The 24,927-nt window shown below is 44.3% G+C and overlaps 1 protein-coding gene across 3 annotated transcripts in view; it reads right to left on the bottom strand.

Annotated features, from left to right (window-relative positions):
• BUB1B (BUB1 mitotic checkpoint serine/threonine kinase B) overlaps positions 1 to 24,927 on the bottom strand; it is an 815,340-nt gene that overhangs the window by 263,376 nt on the left and 527,037 nt on the right. For all 3 annotated transcript variants that reach the window (XM_069637517.1, XM_069637518.1, XM_069637519.1), the window contains 3 exons: positions 19,365 to 19,501; positions 2,809 to 2,949; positions 297 to 412 (listed from right to left, as the gene is read on the bottom strand). In XM_069637517.1, coding sequence (XP_069493618.1) covers positions 297 to 412; positions 2,809 to 2,949; positions 19,365 to 19,501 — 394 coding nt within the window. The remainder of the gene's footprint in view (positions 1 to 296; positions 413 to 2,808; positions 2,950 to 19,364; positions 19,502 to 24,927) is intronic.

Genomic DNA, 24,927 nt, shown 5'->3' with positions numbered 1-24,927 from the left:
GCTGTTTGTATTACCATTAATTCTTTTAGTATTGATAGAAGTTAGGCTTGGTGCAGTGGAACACCATTTCTGGCTAGGGTTTAGCCAATTGCCCGATTACCATGGTCTGTGAAGGTCTTGCATGTCTACGGTGGTAATTTCAGATACAATTAAAAAACAATGTTGACAAAAAACAAATGACAAAATGTATGTATTGCCTTGTCTAGAGAAGTACATGGATGGCAAGAATTACCTTAATCTAGCAGCATATATGCGTTATCTTTTTTTAAGACAATGTAACTCAAAAGAAACTATACCTTCAGTGCAACTCTTTTCATACTGATCCCTTCAAGAGATTCATATTGCACACCAAGGAATAATGTATCATTTTCTCCAAGCTTTACTTCTCGTTCGAGCTTGTAGATCTCTCTGCCTGTTGAGAAGTTCATAAAATGGCAGATTAGATAGTGCATACTAATGTACCTCTTGATATTGATATTTTATTTCTATTGTGCTCATACACAAGTGTTTCAGAGCGCGACAAGAGAGGGGAGGGGAACAAGGGAGAACAAAACAACGATCTTACTAGGCCCAGTGACATTGAGAACGCGCAAGTGCATAGGAGAGGGGGAGCGGAAAAGTGCATGGGGGGGAGAAGTCGAAAGTGCGGAGCAAAGGAGAAACAGATAAATAAATAATAAAGGCAACAAACAGTGGTCGTGCAGCCAGCAATTGGCAAGTGCTGGGTTTAAAGCAGCAGACAGGGTAGGTCTGATAAGTGCAGGAAGAAAAGGGGGGGGCTGTATGGGTACAGATAGAGACCCCAGTGCAAGGGGTGGCAGGGTGAGCTGGTACCTGGGCCTAGAGGACAGGGCGGCCAAGTGCACAGTGCCAAGAGAGAACAGATCAGCAGGAGAGAGGGGGAGCAAAGGCAGAAGCAAAGAGGAAGGTCTTGAGGTGCTTCCGGAACCTGAGATGGTTCTCCTCAAGTTTTAGAGTGGCAGGGAGGCTGTTCCAGAGGGAGGCCCCAGCCAAAGACACATCTACCTCCAGCTTGTTTCTTTGAGAAACGACTGACCCTGAGGGAGTTCGAGGTAGAGGAGCCAAGAGCTCGGGAGGGGAGGCATTTGCGGAGGGATAGCTGAAGGTATTTTGGACCCAGGCCCCAGAAAGCCTTGTGGACAATGCAAAGGGTTTTGAATTTAATCCTTGCATCCACTGGGAGCCAATGGAGAGATCTCAGAGCTGGAGCGATACGATCCCAGGGCTTGAGGCCAAGGAAAACTCTCGCAGTCCTATTCTGGATTAGTTGCAGAGGGCGGAGAGTAGAGGCAGGTAGATTTAGAAAGAGGCTGTTACAATAGTCCAACCTAGAGTGAATCAGAGCTTGGCGGACCATGAGCTTCTGGGGTATACTGGTAAAATACACACACTTCTTTCCCACACACCTAAAACATTAGACAGCCATTGCACTATCAATTTCTAGCATTAGGACTACCCTAGCAACTCACCCATAAACAGTACGATCATATGAACAAGCATGCGCATTGCAGCTCGAGTTAGGTATACTGTGGATCTCCCTCCCTGGAGCAGGGACACACTTTACAGAAAGTATTTTAAACATGAGGTGCTATACATAAAGCACTATGGTGTGCAGGGTCTGGTTGACATTGGTTTATAGCAATCTGCATGTTATGACTAGGGGTTGTGGGAAATGCTCATTGGGGAAAGCCTGCACAAGCTGATCACTAGAATGTGAAAATCTAGGTATAATGTCCGATGCACTAGAATAGATCAGACCAATAAATCAAAACCTGCATTGACTTTAGCAAAATACATAACCCCTTATTTTATATTGGGTACTTAAGGCCATAGAACGTAATTAACAGGCTAGCAATGCCCCAACTTACCTTCTGTCGCCTTCATGGTTTTCCGGGATAGAGCAAAAATTCCTCTTCACCCCTTTAATATACCCAATGTAGGAAAGCCACCAGTGTCTACACACGCACCCAATTTTGATAAGGTTGGAGAGACTTTACAGTCTGTCTCCGTTTTACACCTGTAAAGAAGCAGACGTACACCAAAAGGGCTCACTGCAATGGCGCACAGCCTTACCACTTTCTGGTGGGTGCTTACTTGGGACCACCAGGAGTCCTGTGTTATTTATTCTGCCCACCAGAGAAAACTAGAAATCCCACACAGTTCGAGTTAAGTGGTAGCAGACCCCCTTCGTTCTATGGGATTAGCACCTTACCTAAAAAGAAAATGTTAATATTGACAGTAAACCAATAGTGTGATATTTATACTTTTGGCACCAGTTCAGGGTGCAAGACAGTCATTTGAATATAAATGGTGAAGAGGATGGGCAAGGATTAGAAGTCTGAAATCTGGGCTGCACAGCCATCAATTAAGCCTCTAAACATCTTTTTCCCCAGGCCCCGATACTAGCAATTTGAAGATTTACGATAGGTGAACTGCCCGTTTTGGCAGTTTTTGGAGATCTGTATTATATGGCAAAGTCCATCCTATCAAGGAAAATGTCAGCTGTGGGGCAGCACATTTACCAAAATACTGTTTTGGAGTGGAAGGCTTGTGCACCTCTGAATATTACATTATGGTTCTGAAGGAAATTCCCCACCATCTGTATTAAGATGTTCATTTGTACTCTTCTGATCAGAGTTTTGTTTGATGTATTTGGTTTCCCACATGCAAGGATAAATAGTTCACTTATATTATAGGAGCTTAACACAAATACAAAACTTGCATGTTCAGCATCCTCAGTTGTGTTCCTACAGTGACCAACAGAGTGCAGCACAGGTTTATACTTACCCAAAGTTACATCCTTTTGCTCCTCCATCTGTGACATGCTCTTAGGCTCTTGGTGAAATTCCAATATACCAGTTACTTCCGACGGAGACTCCAATAGCTGTTTGCACAGCTTGGCACACCAAACTGCTTTCGACGAATCTCCTAGAAATAGAGTAAATCATAACTGAACAGAATATACATAGGCACTTACTTGCTTAAATATACTTTAAAGAGTGAGAATGCATCAGTCATTAGAAGAGGTTTGAAAAGAGAGGAAAATACTTTAGTATGGAAACCTTGGATACATCCCACACAAGCTTTGCAGCAAAGGCATTTCGTCCTTATGTTTGCACACCTACAGACATAGTATTGCAGAATACATACACAAGTCTCGACTTCGGTAAGGTTCTTTTGAAGGATATGTTAATTCTTCCCACATATTTCTCTTCTTCTAAAACCCACGCAGATTATGTTGTGAAGGATTATGGACATTGAGGAGTTTGTAGGAGGAAGCTAGCCAGTGGATCAATAATTTAGTAGAGTGGTCACTGAAGAAAATGCTTAAAAAAAGTCTCCAAGTCACAATGGCGATTTTAATGTAAACCAATTTTGAAGCATTATCAATTTAAACAGCAGTCCTTTAAATCGCCTGGGAAGATTTGCAGGTCCACCTGAAATTTAGAGACGATAACCTAACCATAGAAGCAGCAGCAGCAGTCCCTTCTGTAGCACTGGAGGTTTGCTAGTTTTACATGCATTCATGGACTAGCTAACAGTACCTTGTGAATTGGCGCATGCATAGATGAAAAGGCCTTCCAAAAGAAGGTGTGCAAGGATACCTGGTGGCAAGAGGTCATCAAAGTATCAGAGTTAGCAAAGATATGGAGGACTTCCAGGTAACAGCCAAACAACTCACATATACGTGGGAGGGCTAAAGGTGTGGGCTTGCTTCTCATTAAGGGAGCACTAGGATAGCATATAAATAGAATGTGCCAATGATTTAGAGTTCAAATTGCATTTCAATTCACCGGGAGAATCCCTAGATCAGAAAAAACACCAGCCACACATGTTTCACAGTGGATCTGAAATCTGACTTATTCATAGAATATAGAAAACCCCAAGAATCCCATCTATCCAACTCAGCATTGTGCAGAACATGAAGACATGGTCTTCTAGCTGTTAACGCTCATGCATACCTCAACCTATTGCTTCAAATAGCCGACTCCCACTGTATTTGATTTTGCCTATTCTGCCTACTATTGATTCAGGTATTTGATTGCCCTAAGCCTACTGCCTCAAGTATTTGATTGCCTATTGCCTCAGGTATTTGATATTGCCTTTCTGAACCTGCCATTTTGACACCATTTTGCCGGAGACAACTCGTTTTCAAACTATTCACACTGCATCTGATTTTGCCTACCTGCACCAGCTTTACATGAGTTAGCCTACTTTGTACCCCTGCATAGTCACCACTCATTGGTCCACTCACTACTAATGCCACAACTGCTACTATTTAGACACCATTTGTGTCGACTATGTATCTGCCAACGAACTATACTGTCCTGTTGAGGACTATCCTAAACCTAATCAGCATCCTAAATCTTACCATGACACCCACTCTACCTTTAGCAGCAATAACACCCTTTCCTGCAACCCTTCACATCAAACCTCCAAGTCAGAACAATCTAGACACCAGTCCATGCAGCCTCCATCACAGAAACCTCAAACTCAGCGTTAGAACTCCCCAAAATATTCAAACCTTTAACCAAAACCTCCTGCCTTCTCACAACCAATAATACCAGAACCTTGAGAGGCCCACAGCCCAATACTAAAAACTGCTTCCACAAAGCCACTAATACCCAGCCCTCACGCCAGTTTAACAGCCGGCCCACTCGGGACTTCAACACCCCGCCGAGGCACCACCATAATACCCAGGTACTACCATTGGAAACTACCGAGAGTAGCATAAGAGGAGCCCTAATCAATGCCCGCTCCACTTTGGCCCATGCCACGGAAATAGCAGACCTTCTCCAGACAGAAAAAATTGACTTCTTTGCCATTACTGAAACCTGGCTTCACTCAGCAGCAAGCCCAGCGATCATGCTATCCATTCCCGAGGACTACACTCTCTTTAGAATAGATCACACTAAATCCTGAGGTGGAGGCCTCACCATAATTGCCAAAACTAGTCTAGCCCTGAGACTCACCACGCCACAAAAGTTTGATTCTTGCGAATTCCTCACTGCCAAGTTACCCATCTCCGACTCCCAAACCCTGACTATCCACCTCATTACAGACCCCCTGGCCCTTTAGGTTCCTTTGAAGAAGACTTAACCAATATCTTATCCGATACCTCAAAAACTCTTCACATTGATTCTCTTAGATCTCAACCTAGGGTTCAACGACCGCCTCAGACTACAACGCCACGCATATCAACGACTCCCTCGCTGAACTGGGATTTACCAAAAAAGTGACGGGTGCGACCAACATTAAAGGAAGGACCCTCGATTGGATAGCAGAGCATAACTGCCAGAATTCCATAACACCTCAGCTCCGATCACCATCTGATCTCCTTCACCTTAAAGGCTACACCCCCCCACCCGCCAATAGCACAGCTCCTGCCATTCCCACCAGAAACAAAAGAAATATTACAGCCGAAAAACGTACTCCCCTGATCCTTCCCACCTTTGATGCGCTTTCCGACCACACAGATCCCTTCACTTTGGTAGAGCACAACAAAATAATGAAATCATCCTTAGACAGCATAGCAACACTGAAACTTCAAAAGAGTAAACCTAAAAAACCTGGTTCTCTCCCCATTTGAAAGCAATTAGATTAGAAAAACGGAAAAGTGAACAAACTTGGAGACAAGATCCCTCTGACACTAACAAAAACAACCTCAGTAAAATAGCCACCGTTTACACAAATAAATTATCCCCGCCAAACAATCTCTGCGTATTACTCAAGCTAATTCAAGTACTAAAGACTTGTTCACAAGCCTTAAAGAGATAGAAACGCCCATCCAAGCCCCCCACACTTGTCTTAAAGACAAAATATGGTGCACCAGCATTCAGAGTGTCCTTCGAATAAGGTAGCGACCCTCCAAGCCAAGATCAACAACAAAAAGAAACTCTCCTCTCTGCCGTTAAGCCCAACAAACCTTCAATGCCACTGCCCCAGCGCACTCTGCCACCTCCCAATCAACTCCACCCCGCTTCAACTTCAATAAAGTATCAATATTAGAAGTTGAAAAAGTTATCCTTGCCCTCAAACCCTCCAATTGCCACGGTGACCCTTGTCCAGCCCAAATCATAAAGGACACTGCACGTGACCTGTCCTCATTCATCTCCAAACTCATAAATCCCTCCTTCTCTACTGGCACCAAACCCAATAACCTGAAACAATCTTGGGTTCTCCCACTACTTAAAAAATAAACACTTGACCCGTCCATACCCACGAACTATCGCCCTAGCACCACAGTCCCCTTCCTGCTGAAGATCCTAGATGAGGTGGCTTACCTTCAAATCCAACATTATCTGGAATGTAACCACCTTTTAGGAGTATGTCAGTCAGGCTTCAGACCACAACACGGAACTGAAACCTGCGCCAATTCACCTCAAGGCACAAATTGACTCGTTGAGAAAATGGAAAGGCAGCAGTACTTCTACTTCTTGATCCCTCCGCGGCGTTCAACCTAGTGGACCACAAAATCTTATTTAACCACCTAGACTCTGCTGCCCATTTCTCACAAGCAGCGATAGGATGGATCCAATCCTTCCTCGACAATAGAACAATGCGCATCTTCTCACCCATAGCAGCCGCCGACCCCATACCCACCTACTGCGGCGTGCCCCAGGGCTCTTGTGTGTCCCCTACCCTGTACAACATTTTCACAAAGCCCCTTTTTGATGATCTAGACGGCCTGGGTATCACCTAGACTAACTATGCCGATGATACCCAGATGCTCATCCCGTTGACTGGCGACTACAACAAGGATTTGGCCTTTGTGAATAGAGTGTACCTCATCATCCAGGCATGGATGGTCTATGCCTGAATGATGACAAAACAGAACTTCTCATCCTTGGTACCCCTGCAAACCTTAACAAATTAAGCCACAACTATTCCAATTTCAGAGTAGATGACAACAACATTACAGTAGCCAAGGAAGACAAAACCCTTGGATTCTACCTAGACTCTACGTTGACCTTTAAAAAAGTCAACTCCATGGCCTCATCAACCGCTTACACCTGTGAGCTAATCAGAGCAGCTAAGGCCTTCCTTACCTCCAATAATTCCATCACCTTAGCAAGAGCCCTTGTTTTGTCCAAATTGGACTATTGTAATTCCCTATATTTAGGGAGTAACAAATATATTACCAATAAGATCCAGATTTTACAAAACAATGCCCTTAGAGCAGCCCAAAGTATTCCTAAGAAAGCCCACATTTTTGACATCAGAAGATCCAATAACTGGCTCTCCACGAAAGACAAAGTCCTTCTCAAAACAGCCTCCTTGACACATAAATGTTTCCACTATGCCGCCTCACAATACCTCATAGCCAGATTTACGAGACAACCCTCCAACCGCCCTACGAGAACTGCTAACGCCAACCTAACCGTGGCCAGATTTAAGCGCACAAAGACTGGTAGAAGCAGCTTCTCGGTCAAAGCTGTCCAATACTGGAATTCCCTCCCTCCACCCCCAAGGGAAGATCTACCCTACATCCGCTATAGGTCCAATCTCATCCATTGGATCAAGGAAAATTACCTCTGACCTCTCACTACATATATCATGTAATTCCTGCTCCATTTGTACATACAGTGTATATTGTTTACTGTGTATTGTGTGTACTGTGCAATCTGCTTGCCTCATGCCCTATTCTGTACAAACTGCCCTTTCTACAACCTACTGTATAAAATGTATGTTCCTGTACAGCATTGTAACCTAAGCTGAACAACCTTCTTAATGCTTACTGCGCCCTGATACCCTCGGGTCTGGCGCGCATTTCAAATATTAAAACAAACAAACGAGAACAAAATACATGTTTGCTTGTCCATACATGTGAGGTGATGATAATATAAGTTCATATTTTATACCAGATCAAGTTCTACTGGGGGCGATTGTTAATAAACTTGGAAAATATATAAGAAATATATGCATCATTATGTTTTCTGGACTACACTATTTCCCATGGGATGAGGTCAGAAAAAGATCAGAAAATAATCTTTTCTAATCACCTATATTTTACACTTTGACTATGTGTGCATTGAAAACTGAATAGTCTTTCTTTTAAATGCAATATATGATATTGTTCTTTTTCTAATGCCATATAAAATTGTATATTCAGAGTAGGTGGCATATGAGTAAATATAGATCGCCTGCATACATTATTCACTTGGTGTTTTTTTGTATATTTTGTGCCCTGGTGACTTCAGGAACTATATAGGAAATTTACATGCAAAGTGGTTTTCTGAATTTTTCCACCCAATTAATAACTGATTGGAGCTCTTTTTTGTTGCTAAACATGAACACGAAAACATGTGATTGACTGAATGATATATAATTCATAAAGAGCCTTGTGATACCAAAAAAGAAGAGACTGCTTTTTGGTAATTCTTTGATGAAGTAGCCCTTTCTCCCAGAGATTTCTCATCTTCAAAGTATCCTCCAGGCAAAGCCTGGGTTCAGAAATGTGTTCAGCCACGGGGAAGTGTACTGTACCTCCACCTGAGTTCTCCACCATTGGCTACCATGACTCCAAATGTGACATATGTGGTAAAGGTCATGGGAGCACAGGAGAATACAAGGAGATTTAGATGTAACACTTCGCAAATAACAGAAACTGGCTCCATACAAGGTTATACTATGTTGAGACAAGTAGCCCCATGAACTGCAGGGACAAGAGCGTACTGTTAGCAACAATTAGAATAAAACAGCAGGGTAATGACTTGGACCTGCTGAAGAGATGGCAGTACTCTGTGTAAGGTTAAAGCTGGAGACCATATACAGAGACAGATACTGTGACAGGAAAGAACATCACTGACTAGACTGGGGCAATGGAAGTTTTTCCTTCCTCTGAACTTAATGGAGACCAACCTAGGGGTCACAGTGTATACGGATAAAGGGCAGCGGCACTGCTGTGGACCAATTTGCAATGAATGTGGAAAAGTAGTGAATTGAAATAAATTAGGTACAGGACAGGCAGAGGAAATAAAGCAAGAAGCACAACTGAAGACAGGAACTGTACGTGTATGAACTTTTAGGACACAGGAATGCCAGTAGAGGGGAAAATCACGTGGCAAGAATCAGAACAGATGTCAGGTATTCCAAAGGAAAAAGACACCAAAAACAGACACAGGAACTCAGAATACTACAAACTCTGGCACTATTCAGGCAAAATAGGAGGTAGCTGCCAAATCAGCAAATACCTGGAATAATAGGGAACACGGCACACTAAGACACAAACTGTAGACTGAAATGTAGGAGAAAAGAAACAAACAAACAAACAGGAAAGCTTAGTACATAGGCGTACTGTAAACTCAGCAGATTCAGAGATTTGTTAACAGAAGAGAGTTAGCAAGAAACTAGAACTGCAGAAGAAGAGAAATAAAACAAGGGAAGTCGGTCAGGGGGAAAGGTCAGAAACAGGGTGTTTTATACCTAGGCACAAAGGTGCCTGAGGTGGGAATTCTCACAGACATACAGGGTGCTGCTAGAAAGACATCAAAGGGTTTGTGACAGGGAATGCTCAGTTACTGACAGAGGCTCTAGTCGACACATGAAGACCGGGCGCTGCACAGGCAGCTGACACAAGCAAGATTCATAAACACAAACAGGATCTCAAAGATTGCTTTAAAAACTGGTAGGCTGTAACAGCAAACTGAATTCAGGATGCTGTACAAAGTAGCCTCGACATGCACGCTTCTTAAGCAATATAGGATCTTGAGGAAAAGGTAAAATAATCTGGCCACAGGAGCACAAAGAACTCCCAGGGAAGGCAGTTGAAAGGTTTCCGACAGGGAGGCTTAATTCTCCAGAGCACAGAACCCAATTACCATCACCACCCTGCAAGGAAGCAGCAACCCCAGAGGAATTTGATGTGCTCCTCATCACAGGGCACTACAGGCCACTCACCATCAGATCACAAAGCTGAGCTCAACAGCTTTCAATGGGGAACCAGTGACTGACAACTTCTAGAAAGGTTGCTGGAAAAGCTCCCACTTTATAAAGTAGTCTCTGAGGCCCCATCACAAGAGACCCTGCGACATGTAGCTTTTAAAAATAAAAAAAAAAAACGACCTCTAAAAGGGTTGTCATGCAGCTCTGAACCAGATCATTGATACCTAGCAGCAACTGAGGCTGCCTCATACAGAATCCCCAAGCCTCTGGCACCAGAAAATGCAGGCGGACATAAGTACCATAAGATGGAGAAAGGCAGAGTCAGGTTCCCAGCTCTGGAATCTTAAAAACTGCATCATTTGGATGATGTTGGTGGCATTGTCCTCAGACAGGACCTTTCTGCCCAAGGATCATGTCACCAACATCATCCATGCGGTAGGTAGGTAGAGATTTATAAAGCGTGACAGCTCGACTCTGCAGAGTCGTCAAGACACGAAGATCCTAAAAGTGTCCAAAACTGCTCAGATTAAACAAAGTGTCTAAGAGAGGGTATCCTGGGATTTTCTGAAATTGAGTGAAAAGCCCGAGCTGTGCTGCAGATGACCGGTTGTGGCTGCAGTGGGCAGACACCAGATCTAAGGTTCGAGCTTGAGTGAGCCAGTCATCCAGGAAAGGAAACATATCCCCCATGAGATGTGCCGCCACGGCAAACAACCGCTTCGAGAAGAAACTTCAGGACCACAAACTGGTAGTGGAAGTTGCAAACTTGTTATGGGTCAGCATCTGAACCAACCGAGGTTCCAGGACAGAAGGATCTGGGCCATATTGACCATCTTCAACTTGTCCTTACACAAATACAAGCTCCGTAGCCACAGATTGAAGATGGGTAGCAGATGTCCAATCCTCCCACACCAAATAAGAACAAATTACTTGCCTTCGGAAATGTTCTTTTACATGGATTTTCCTCATTTTATATTCTCCGGCTTCTGGTAATCACAGAAAACGTTTGTGCTGACAGGCCGACCAGTGTGATGTCTGATTCGAGGTCCCTCGATGTACTCCTTCCTCGGTTCAGATATAGCTGGCTTCCCCTGTGCCACCATTTTCTAGAATTTATTTCACCCTGCTCAGCCGCATTGGGGAATTATCCAATATAACTTGAGAATGAGCTCTATGAGAGGGGTATGATGGGAGGGCAATGAGGAATCTGTGGGATGAACATAACCGGAGGAGAGTAATTTATTGTTCTAATGGATTGTGTCCTCCCAGAAATTGCTCATCTTAGATGCCCATAGTAGTATGTAAATACTGGAGGAGGAGAGAGCGAGGTCAGAGGGCAAGATCAAATTAAGACATTTTGGAGGACGACCCTGTCAAATAGGACATCCTGAATCAACAAAATCTAGACGGTAATGCTTTGACAAGGTATGCAACAATGACCATGTCGCGGCCTACCAGGTGTCTAGCATCGGAACCTGCCACCCACCTTTGGAGAGCTGAAGTGGCAGCCATCCTTCCGATACAGTGCGCTCTGATTCCCGAAGGCACTTTTCCTGTGATGGAGTAACATTCAGAAATGCATAAAACTATCCATCTGGATAGTCTCTAGGGCCAGTGTAACCTAGGAAAAGCTAGACCTCTACTCTAAAAAATCTTGTTCTGGAAATGTAAAAACTTGGAGCACTTCTGGAGTCTAGTTATGAAATCCATCCTCTACTTTGGGTGAGACGGCAGGTAGAATTCTTCAAGGCACATGTTTTGGGTTAGATGCAATTAAGAGACCACCTTAGGTAGAAATGTTGACCGTACACCAAGTGTGACCTTCTCTTTAATCAACACCAAATGTGCAGAAGTGATGGCCACCAAAAATAATGTTTTCCATGTCAGCAATCTAAGTGGACAAGAATGCATAGGCTCAAAGCAGCCCCCATTAAGGAGGACAGAACAAAGTTCAAATCTCAGGCCGACATAACGAAGGGGGCTAGTGGAAACATGTTAACTCGTTCTTTAAGAAATTGCATCACTTTCAGGTGTGCACTTGAAAATTGATAAAACAGCCAAATAACCTTTCGCTAAGGTCACCTGAAAGCCTTGTCGCGCAAGGTGTAAGAGAAAATACAGTACTGTTGCTTTGTTGCACAGATAAGGGTTCATCTTTTTATTCTGCACCAGCTGCATAGTGTTTTCCAACTGCAGCCGTACAGAGACTGTGCTGCTGCTCGCCTCACTGAAAGCAACACCTGTGTGTCGTCCTCGGGAGGGTCAGAAGCCAGGGGTGAAGGTTGAGAGTATTGATACTGGGGTGAAGAACCAGGCCTTCCGATTGCGAGAGCAAGACTACCTTCTGAGGAGGATGCCATCAGTGACATATGGCCCTGTCCAAAAACCACACACCCCTGGCCCAGTCTGGGGCAATCAGGATCATGGTAGTTCCGAACCCCCCCCAACCTCCGGAAAACAAAAAGGGATGACTGGGATCAGTTGGGAATGCATATAGGAGTGGAAAGTTCCAGTCTACCACAAAGGTGTCCCCAGTGCTCCTCCAGGGAAATTCCCTTAAGCAGAACAGCTTCCACTTCCTGCTGGAACTGGAAGCGAATAGATTCACTTGAGGGATTATCTAAGGGGTAAAAAAAAAGATCTAAACTTCTTGCCACAGCTCCAACTCTTGATATCCATGGTCATGTTCTACTTCCCCCGCTAGATGAAATGCTGATACCTGCATAAGGATAGTGACCCTGCATCCCCTCTCTTGCTAAGGTATAACATGGCCACAGTGTTGGCCGTCATGATTAGGGCAGTATTCCCCTGTATTGAAGGCAAAAACTCCACTGGCACAAGTATGACAGCCCTCTTCTCCAATAGGTTTATGATAAGCTCTCTCTGCCAGGGACCACAACCTGCTCACCATCAGCACCCCCGCCCTTCAAGGAGGCATCCGTAATCAATTTTGTGTCCGGCCACAATTGTCAAAAAGGTTCACTGGCCATGAATTTCTACCACAGACGGTCCTGTGATCATCTATTGGATATAAGGAAAGCCTTGTTCAAGGTGGGGGGTGGAGACTTTCTGGGAAGTGGGGGATTCCAGGATTCCCGCAAACAACTTGATCACCTGTCAAGATGATCATGGGATTTCTTGAAGACCCGATTTCTGAAGCCCAGTTCATGCAAGTTGTGGCAGGTGTGGCTGAAATGGACTAGGGCCTGCTCCGTGGAGCAAACTCGGATTAGCCAATCGTCTAGGTAAGGAAAGATGTGAATCCTACATCTCCTTATGACAGGCTGCCAGCACCGACAACTTGAAGACCCTCAGGGCCGAGGTGAGCATGAAAGAAGAACCTGAAATTGATATTGGGTACTGCCAATCAAGAACCTCAGGACCCTTGTGTGCTTGGGATGCTTCCACACATAGGAGTCCTTCCACCCATCGACTATACATTCACCACAGAGCTTTCGTTACTTCACATGACTGCTGCTATTTTCGATCTGTTACTTGGTTATCTATAGTCCAACTTAAACCTTATCTGGCAGCTGTCCACCCTTTTCCCTTCCCCGCTCCCCCAGTCCCCCCACTCTTTCTCTCCACCTTTTCTTCATTGTCTTCACTTGCCTATTTCTTCTACCATCCAATAATGCATCTCAATTTCGCTCCATTCCTCCTACTCGCTTCGCTCTCCGCTCCTTCATAGCCTTCAGCCTCAACTTGGTGTAACTTCTGCATCAGTCTTTGGCCTCCCCATCTTCCTCCTTCCGCCCTGCATCGGCACCCCTCATATAAGATGCTTCCATGTTCCCAGAATCTTCAACCTAATCTATCCCCCTTGCTTACTGCACAACATATGCTTCCCCCCCTCGCCATCTCCTGTCACTACTTCACTTGGCCACCGGGATGCATAATCACTCTGCAAAAAGTCTTCCAACATCACTGACCACTCCAACTCTTAACGCCCTCAACTTTCAGAGAAACCTGGATCTCACCTCTTGACTGCAACACTACCAGCTCTCCACACTGACACTGGTTCCTTCTCCCACTCTCCCAGACCTGTTGGGAAGGGTGGCAGATTGGGGTTCCTCATCAAAAAGGCCCTCAACACTGCCCCTTTACCCCCCCCCCCCAACATCAACTCTTCCACTTTTGAGTATGCCCCATTCAACTCCACCCTCCCTTGTAATCAAATCCGCCTTAGAGTCACTTCCTGCCAACATCGCCATTGTCATGCAGGAGGGCTTTGAGCTTTCCAAGCCTCCTGCAGCCACCTGCCTTGAACTTAAATCTCTCTTATCTGACCACTCCCCTCTACTCCCTGCATGACCAGTCTACCCACTCGGGTGGAAACTCTCTTGATCTTGTCTTTCTCTCTAATTCACTCTCCTCCTCTGGCCTCTCCATTGACCTCTCTCCCTCAGAACACTCACTCCATTGTCCACTTTAACATCTTGTCCTGTCACCACATACTCATCATCTCACCTATACAATGACCAAGAGGAAATACAGACAGGACTTGTTTGCCCATTACCTTGATGTGAGGACCTTTCTCCGGTCTCTTGCCACAATTCATGACCCTTTCATTAACTGCGCTTTCGCAGATTTTCACTATGCACTTATGACTCCATTTGACCAACACCATCCTGCCAACACATTCACACCTTGTTATCCACATCCTCAGCCTTGAATCACCTCTGAAATTACCCTCAAAACAAACATGCACCGTGACCTATGAAGCTAGCGCAAATTACAGACCTTCCCTACTCCTAGCCTACATAGATTCCCTTGCTGCCCAAACCTCTGCACTGGACTATTCCAACAACGCCCACTTCACAAACCTAATCTCCCTTTACAATAACCTCCACACACTTATCTACCTGCCAATATTTGTTGACACCTTCCAAGCCAATAACCATTGCCTCCTCCCTTTCTGCAAATGACCGTTCACCATTTTCCCTCTAAAAACTTTAAAAATAGTGTCACTCTCACAGCCCTCCTCTTTCCCCTTCTCCAATCCCCTTCCTGCTTCCCCTATTGAACTAGCTCCCATCCTTCGCCGTGGCAACCCATTATGAGTTATTCTGCTTGCCAGAGTGTTGTATTTGATGACTCAGGTGATTTTGTACCTTATTTATGACTTTTTTCTTGGTTAGGCGGTCTTCCCGATTTCGTGTCCTGGCTTCATCATATGCCTTTTCCACACTGGCTCTTGAATAAATTTGTTCTTAGAATCTTGTTGCTGTCATTTTCGCATGCCTATCAAATTGCACATCTGTGGTGCCATTTCTGATCATCTCTCCATATGGGATACTTCATTTGTTTTGGGGTGGCAGCTCTGGGCATGTAACAAAGAATTTGTGTGTGTTGATTTTCTGTGTATTGTACTTTGGAACGGTTTGTTTCTACATTTACCTCAACGTCAAGATATACAATGTTCTGTTTGTCATGATGTGCAATGAATTGGAAATTATATTGATTTTGATCTTTTGCACAAAATGTGACCATTTGCATGAGGTCCCACTCCTAACTAGGAACAGATCATCTATTAAGCAAATCGACACTACTGTATTTTGTGTATGCTCTTAAAATGTTCTGTGTGTACCATTTTTTCCTCCCACATCCCCATCATTAGATAGCATATGCTGGGGTAATTATGGTGCCCATCGCTGTCCAGCATGTTTATATATAGACACTGAAAAAAAAACAATTGTATAATAAAACCCTTGACATTCACTGACAAACCTTAGTTAAGGTGCAGTTAAGTTGTGCAGATTTAATACAACAAAAACACTTAAAAATCAGCATTATGGGAAGTCATGACCAGCGTAACTCTGGTCTTTGTCCTCAATATTGCAATCTTGTACGTCATTGTGAATCCATTCTCTTATAATATATATGGGCTTTGCAACGGAATCACGCCGAGTTAAGCTGGCCAGGATTTCCCACCCCACCTGCTGAATTTTAAGAGTTTTGTTACGTTAAATCTGCACAACGTAACTGCACCGTAAATAAGGTTTTTTCAGTGAATTTCAAGGGTTTTATTATACCATATATATTTATGTTTTTATACAGGCCACAGCCTTTGGCCATGTCCACTGTACATGTTCTCTCAATAGGTTTCTTTTGGACCAACTAGATGACCACGGCCAAACTCATGTCTTTCGAGCCTTCAGCCCTGGACAGTGAGCACGGCCTTTGGCGTGCCCACTGTATCGTTTTAAACACTACCTTTCTTTCCTGCTCACTGACCATGGCCTTCGCCCATGACCATTAGCCCGAGCCCTCAGCTACGGCTCCTAGCAGGTTGCTCCAATATCTTTCTTCAAGTCCCACTAGCAATGGCATTTGGCGATGGCCACTCTACATACTGCTCCAATAGGTTTTGTAAACAGGCCCACCAGCCATGGCCTTAGCAGTGCCCAGTCTTTCGCAGTGGTCCCTTGACCTGTTGTCCCAATAGGTTTTGTGGGGCCCACTAGCCATGGCCTTCGGCTGTGGCCTCTTTCATATTGCACCATTTGGTTCCGTAAAATAACCCAGTAGCCATAGTATTTGGCCACATCCATTACCCCCCACCTCACTGTAACATTCCACTTTTTTAAATTAATCTTTTTTTAAAGGGTTTTAAAAATTGAAAAATATTCCCATAACTGATTAATAAAACCCTGATAATAGTAATGTACTACAAATAACTGGGGTTATCTGTGAAATAACCCAGTTATTCAGAAAATAACCCTGGTTATGCAAAAACATTTGAGCTCTGAACTTTATCACCAGACCCCCAACTAACCAAATTTACGTGGTGTCCTCTTTCCCTCTCCACTTCTAGCCTGATGCCATTTCATCCTTTTTCCTCCTCCGAATTGAATTTTTTCCACTTTTTGTTTTCGGCTAACCCCAGTTATTCTTTTAATAGCCCCGGTCATCTCTTTCATCAAGCAAAAAAGAAAAGGGCAGCTTTTTAATTTCTGAAATGGCGCTCTGCTGCAAAGCACCATGGGAGCTATAGCTATAATTTTGGGAGAAGGGGGCACCCCCTTCTCTGTCAAATATTTGAACTACTGGACGGAATATCCCCAGGCCCCTCTGGGAAATTGAGTCAATGATTCGTGCCCAAGTTTTTTCATACCTGGTCTAATTTCGTTCAGTGGTTTTTGCTGTGCGCTGCACAGAAATTTAGACCTTTTCTCTATGGGGAAATAAATGGGAGTAGGCGGAAAACAGCATTTCTTTGCTTTCTTAATAACTTCATTTTTTTTTTTTAACGGATTTCCCCAAAATGTCCACATACACAACCCATGATGACACATCAAGAGTTGGGGGTGGGTGTTAAACAACACTGAGCAAAGCCATTGTGGGGCTGCAGCACACCCCCTGGTAGCAGTGGGAAAAGCTGTCCAATCTTGCACCCAGGGGTGGTCTATAGATAAGTGAATACTACCATGAACCACATCAAGAAATGGATGGATTAAAGTAGGTTATACCTTCGAAACAGAACCAAGATTGTTCTTCTCAGACCCACAACAATGACCTGAAAGTTTTCAAATATGCATCCCCCAAATCTTCTTGGGGAGTTTCCCCGCAAATTGAATTCTAGCAATGGATTCATAGGGTCTATAGCAGGGGAAAGGTGGAAGACAAATTACATTTAAAATGTGTTGGGGGGGCTATTATTTATAGCCTTATATTAGTGAACTGATGTAGGGGTCATAGTGCAATTTGAGCATTAAAATAGCTTGCACTTTGCTTACAACTTTCAGAGGCACTATGTCCACCGCAGATTGGAGGTGTGCTAATTTGAACATTTACATGTCATTTGTGTGGGCCCGAGAAGATCGATCTTGGTTTATCTTCTAAGTTCTAGCAAGCTTTCATGCATCCATGCTTTGATGTGGTCCCCGATATCTAAAGACAATCTCTAGCATATTTATGAAGACCTATAAGAGTATCATTACAGCATGCTTGCAGCTCCAGGTCATGATCTTTAAGACAGTGACTCAGAGGCCATAACGTTAAGAAATGGCTGGGAAATGAACTTTGGTGAGCCTCACAGGTGATGTTGCAATTGTATGCAATTAACTGTAGCCTGCTTTGTATGCCAATCCCATTATGTTAACAATTTTTATTTCTCTTACAAATGTGTACTGTGCTGCCCCACCACTGTAATTTGCAATCCTCCCCTCTGTTTTTAGCTCTCCCCTTGAACTACACACCACTCCCTTCCTTTCTCCATTTTCCCTCATGACATGCCTCATTGTGCCATCCCTCCATACCTTGTGTGCAAAATGTCCATGCACTTCCCCAACTGGGGTCAAAATCCAGGCTCCATGATCCTTCCCCCTCGTCCTCCTTTGCATACCCTTAGGTGAGCCATTGTGCGGATCCAAACGCTGATCTCTCCCTCTCTTTACCACAGACAAGCTTCTGAAGCAGGATTCTCTCTCATATACCCACAAGACTTCTGCCAGTTATTTACTCTCCCCTTCACCTCATTTCCTTTCTATGGAAACTTCAGCCTGTTAAAGGCCCCTCCATTTGCCTCATTGATCTTGTTCCCCTTCCATGTCTGACCGTCCGTTCCCTGGCATGGCCACCTTCCCTGCAGTCAAACCCTTTCCTCCACTTGAGTACAGCTCAAGTGTACTCATCTTCCTCAGGAGATGGAACTTGTTTTACTAACCTGATTGATAATTTGTTACTCAATATCCATTTATTATGCGCGTGCCTTATTTTCTAAGTTTCAGTTTACTTATGCCATGATAAGCGTGCAAGAAGTTTCCCACGCTTACCATGGCATAAGAAAACAAACTTAGAAAATAAGGCACGCGCATAATAAATCAACATCTCTCAAAGAGGAAAAAGATATCGCTCATAGCTATCACCAAAAAATTGATATTGAGTGACAAATTATCAATCAGGTTAGTAAAACAAGTTCCATCTCCTGAGGAACCATTGTTAATAACAGTGGGGAAACACGTGTCGAGTTAGGAACTATCAAGTAGAACCAATAACTGAAATAAAGGTCAATGCGCAGGAATTCAAAGTGAAGCAAGAATTGATCCGTTATAAGGTGTGAAAATAACACGGAACTTGTACTGTGAAAATAACACTGAACTGGTACTGGGAAAAACTAAGAGTAAGTCAACTCTATATGATTTATTCAATGAACCAAAATTAAGTTGGAAAATAAAGAAATTCATTAAAAACTATTTTCAACTCAGACTCACCTGTGAACAATTTGCAAGTAAGGGTGGCATATTTGAGTTAGCCATTCCCAATTATTTTTTATTTTTCTATTGTGAATCTGTGTAACAGCCGCACAGCGATTGGGTAATTACTCATGCTGACAACAGACATCGAGCACAACAACTATCATAGTAGAAACCTTTAACTATAAAAGTAGTCGCCAAGGGAGTGTTTTTTCTCAAAGGCTGAACACTGTTTCTTTTGAAGTCAGCCATTTCCATTACCTGAAGTCTGTTCATGATCATTTCCACTCAAATTGGCAAGATCCATGCATAAACTCTTTACTGTGGAAATGCCAACAGACAAGGATGTCGAAGAGATAGACAATGGGGTATCTTCACGACTTGCTTCCAAAATTGGACTGTAGAGAGCAAAGAAAAATACCATTAAAACACAATAAGCCTGTTTGGCAAATTCAGCATGTAAAGGATTAAAACCAACGAGAAATGAACTTTCACACAAGTTAGGTACAGGGATGTAAAACAAGCTCCACAATGAGGGAGCAGGGCTAATCAGTATATATGGTGGGTTTTCACAATCAGATGAAACCAATCTGTACTTGGAGGAATTAATTGAATTCGCTCAAATATTTTTAGCTTCAAAATGTCTTATTTCAGATTAGTAACAAGGTGTTGATTTAGTTCGGAATTCAGGTTTTGCTCATTATTCCTTTGTGCTTTGTCTGTTGTTCAATAAAGGTTTATTTCCCTTTAACTGGATGGCCCAGTGTTCGGAGACAGTCGAAATGTTTTTATTGCTACACGTGACCACTCCCACACAAAATATCCTCAAGCCCTTCCCCGCTCTTCGGTACTTGAAAGAAAGGATTGGAGACTTTCAAAAACGTACTTATGCAAGGCACGCAACAACTCAGATACAAAGTATTCAACGTATTGTAAAGTAAACACGCTCGCACATTGGGTTTCCCATTTATTACAAACTCACTGATCTCTTTCCCAGTTCTTATTGCAGCGCGGATCACACAGCCTTCTAGTTTTAGCTTTAGGGCCCCCACTCCTGCCCTTCAGATATCCCTATGTAGGTTCTCTCACATAGGTGAGCAAGCATCTAAAGCAACAAGAAAAGGGTCAGCCTTCCTGCACGGCTACCCTCACCGTGCTTAGCCAGCTCCAGGGAGTCACAGCTCCCTCGCCAGGTATCCATTGACCGCATCTACTTGGTCCACAGCGTGCTTGCACAGGCCTCCTCGCTGCTCCCGGCGCCCCTTTCGGTCTCTCTTCCACTGGGCAGGTCTCTTTTTATACACCATTTATAGCTCCTTGGCAGGCTGCAGGTGTGAAGGATCAATTAGTCCTGCCAGACCACAATTTAGTTTAGTTTATTTATAGAGCGCACCAAGCCCTTGGGCAACTGGGCACTAAGCTTGCATGTTACAGATATAGACAGTTATAAAATACACTCAGATTAAGGACTGTACAATAATGGAGCAGGAGATATGCAATATACATATAATAACAGCAGGAGATATAAAATATACATATAGTATACAAGGGTCAGTGTGTGGCCCGTGGCAGACAATATACATATAATATACAGATAGAGTTAGTTCGGTAAGTGGACGCATTAATGTGTGTATCTGGATCATGGAGGGCTTCAGGCTATAGGGTGGCCATCTTGCTCGTGAAGCAAGGCTTTAGTTTTATATCTGAATGCATGATAAAATGGTTCTTCCCTGAGAGGGGGGGGGGGGGCGTTCCATTTTCTAGCTGCTATGACCGGGATACTTGCTCCGCCTGCACGTTGTTGCCTGAATCTGGGTATAATGACACTGTGCCTCATGGTGGATATAACGGGTCTTGAAGATGTGTGGCGAGAGATAATGTTGGACAAGTAGATGGGGGCTAGGTTGGAAAGGCATTTATGGGTGAGAGACAGGGTTTTGTAGGCTATTCTTTGGTTAATATTGAGCCATTTTAGCGACCGTCTAGTTTCCGAGATATGATCGTTCTTAGGAATATTTATGGCTGTGCGAATAGCATTGTTTTGCAAGACCTGCATTTTGTTAAGGTTATGTTGTGATGTGCCGAGGTAAAGTGCATTACAGTAATCTAATTTAGAGAGTACTAAGGCTCTAGACAGTGTAATGCAGTTGGCTGGAGAGAGATATGGTCGGCAGGCTGTAATAAGCTTGCAAACGTGGGCAGATGAGGAAGCTAAGGCATTGGTTTGTCTGGTTAATGTTAATGCTGAATTTATGTAAATACCTAGGGTTTTCACCACTTTGGCGACTTTAATTAGGTTGCCATCGATGTTAAAGAAGGAGAATGAAGCATTCAGGTTGTTCAGTTTGGCTGCCGAGCCCAGAAGGAGCAGCTCTGTCTTGTCATCATTAAGACAGAGTCCATGCTTTGCCATCCAGGCTTGTATGATGGTGTACATTTTGTTGAGATTTTCACTGTCTACAATGAAGTCACCTGTAATTGGGATAAGTATCTGAGTGTCATCGGCATAATTAGTGTAAATGACACCCAGATGGTCAAGCTCGTCAAGAAGGGGCTTGGTGAATACATTGTAGAGGGTGGGGGACACGCAGGAGCCTTGTGGCACCCCACAGGTGACGGGCATTGGTGAAGCAGAAGCAGACGGTGCAAAGACCCTCATTGATCTATTATTGAGAAAGGACGCAATCCAAGCATTGGTTTGGCCTGAGAAGTTTGCAGCAGAGGATAAGCGATTGCATAGAATTGTATGGTCTACCAAATTAAAAGCTGCCGATAGGTCTAGTAAGAGGAGCAGAGCTAATTAACCTTTATCTTTCAGAGTTAGGATTTGGGTCTTAAGGTCGATAAGGGCAGTTTCAGTTCCGTGTCTGGGTCTAAAACCAGATTGGCTCAAGCCTAGAAGGTTGTTGGTTTCCAAGTATTGTTGTATCTGCAGGTATGTAGCGTGGTGCAGTATTTATTAGAAGAAATGGGACGGTTGTGATGGATCTATAGTTAGCTGGGTTGTTAGGGCTGAGAGAGGGTTTTTTTAACAACGGGAGAACCCAGGCGTATTTCAGGTTATTGAGCACTGTGCTGGATATGAATGAGTCATTGATGACTGTTGTAATGAAGGGGGCTAAATCCTTGGCCGCTTCCTTGATGGAGGGGGGCGGGACATGCGTCACCTTGACGGTTTGAGTTTCAGAATGATAGTTTCGACCTCTTTAATGGATAGTGGCGAGAAATTAAATTGGGATTGAGAACTCTTAGTGGAAGCCTGAGAAATTGGGGTGGAATCATTGTTTGAGATGAGGCATTTCTTCATTACTATTTTATTTTGTAGCATGGAGATTTTATCTTGGAGTGTGTTTTGTATGTTGGTGCACCATTGGGAATCTTTAATGCAGGTGTCTGGAAGCGGGGCTCCTTCAGTATATTGAAAAGTTCCTTGGTGTTGCACTGTTTTGGAGATGCAGTCATTGAAATGATCTTTCTTAGCTTGGATTATTGCTATTTTGTAGTTAAAGGATGATGCAGTAAAGTTGGCTTTGTTGACTACAGTTGGCAAATTTTTCCAAGTAGATTTGGCTGTTATCTTGATTTTACAGAGTGACTTGAGATGAGGAGTGTACCAAGTATTGTGGTTTGGATTCGTATAAATGAACAAGATACTCTCTTACCTGGTAACGTTCTTTCGATGGGATGGTCCGATGACGTATTCCATATCTATGAGAGTAATCACCACAGCTGTGCTGCTTCGGAAAATCTTCGTCGTCTGCGTCCTGCGTCGATGGGCCGCCCTTGAGGACCTCCTCCGACGGCCGACATCACTGGATGTTATAAGTAGAACGCACGACGCCCGTAGCCTTAGTTTTAGTCACGTTTTCGCCAGAACGTGAGGCACCAGTCTTCTGCCAGTCTGACACACAAAGCCTTGCGGAAACGTAAGCTGCAATCGCATAAGAAATTCTGTAGCGGGGAAGGCAGGCAGGAAGGGAGCGATATGGAATACATCGTCGGACCATCCCATCGAAAGAACGTTACCAGGTAAGAGAGTAACTTGTTCTTCGAGGGGATTGGGTCCTCCAGCGTATTCCATATCTATGACAGACTCCCAAAGCAGTACGAATGCAAGGAGGTGGGAAAAGAATTTAGAAAACAGAAATTTAGAATGCCCAATCAAATTGCAGAGTAAACGCCAGATCCTGCCCCCGGATGGAATCGAAGGAGTTGTGACGTACAAAGGTATGTACCGAAGCCCAGGTGGCTGCATCACAGATGTTAAGAACAGGAACACCCCTCTGTAGGGCAGTAGAGGCAGCCATACCTCTGGTAGAATGGGCCCGTAAGCCGACCGGTGGGTCCTTACCCGCCAAGCGGTAACACTCAGAGATAGCCAGAATAATCCAGCGAGACAAAATCTGCTTCGTCACAGCTTGTCCCAAACTCCTTCCAGCGTAACCAATGAAGAGTTGATCGTCCACTCTGACCCGGGACATGCGTGAAATATAAAAGCTTAACGCTCTCCTAGGATCAAGCCTATGGAGCCTCTCCTCTTCCTTACCAGGATGTGGAGGAGGATAAAACACTGGAAGAACAACCTTCTGACCTAAATGAAATTCCGACACCACCTTCGGAAGAAAGTAAGGACGAACTCCAAGGACAACCCTGTCCTTATGAAACACAGTGAAGGGTGGCTTAACTGAAAGTGCCTGTAACTCACTCGCACTGCAAGCGGAAGTAACCGCAACCAAAAATACAGTTTTAAGAGTTAACAGTCTCAAAGGGCATGAATGCAAAGGCTCAAACGGAGCACCCATCAGAAACTTGAGAACAAGGTTCAAATCCCAACCGGGCAGCTGGGAAGGTGACGGAGGGAACACATTAGTGAAACTGAGAAATTAAAGGAATTTTAAAATAGGAACACTCTTCAGGCGAGCACTTAAATATGGACAGCGCCGCCATGTAACCTTTAACGGTACCCACTTGCAAGCCCCTGTGGGCCAAAGAAAGCAAAAAAGACAGAACCATGGGAATGTCACATGCAAAAGGATCCACATTCTTAACCGTGCACCAGTTGCAGAACTTACGCCAACGGCAACGGTACAGGGACTTTGTTGCTGGCCGTCTGGCAGAGAGAAACACCTCCATCACGTCTTCAGGGCGGTCCCAATCCTTATACCTCAACCTTTCAGAAACCAAGCATGAAGGTTGAGGGATCTGACCGCTGGATGGAGAACCTGACCCCCCTCCCGTGAGAGCAGGTCGTCTCGGTAGAGAAGACGACGTGGAGGGCAGATGGACAAGTCGAGAAGGTCCGGGTACCACGTCCTCCGGGCCCACGCCGGAGCAATGAGGATCATCCGGGAACCCAACCTCCCTAACCTCCGCAGTACTTGCGGGATTACGGGGACTTGAGGAAACGCGTACAGCAGTGGGAATAACCACTCCACCATGAACGCGTCTTCTTAGGCTCCTTTTGGGAGGAAATTCCCGCAAGCAGAACCTCTTGCACTTCTGATTGATACTGGAGGCGAAGAGACGGCACCTGAACAGGGAGTCGACATCCTGCCAGAGGACAGAGCACTGGAGCTTGAGTGCCCATTGCAAAGATCTCATGCGCAACCTGGTCTCTGGCACCAGATGAATGCAGGATGCCATGAGGCCGAGCAATCTCAAGAACTCGAACGCTGCGAGAGTCTGGGCAAGTTGAAACTTGTGCATCATCTGCTGAATGTGATGAGTCCTCACCTGGGGAGGAAAACACTGCCCCAGGGACGTGTTGAGCACTGCTCCTATGTACTGGAGCCTCTGAGTTGGTGTCAAATGGGACTTCTTTAAG

This window comes from Ambystoma mexicanum, chromosome 14 (genome assembly GCF_040938575.1).
Source record: "Ambystoma mexicanum isolate Mex_15411 chromosome 14, UKY_AmexF1_1, whole genome shotgun sequence".
Taxonomy (NCBI): domain Eukaryota; kingdom Metazoa; phylum Chordata; class Amphibia; order Caudata; family Ambystomatidae; genus Ambystoma; species Ambystoma mexicanum.
The sequence above is the reverse complement of the archived record's forward strand: the minus strand, read 5'-3'. Positions and strand labels throughout refer to the sequence as shown.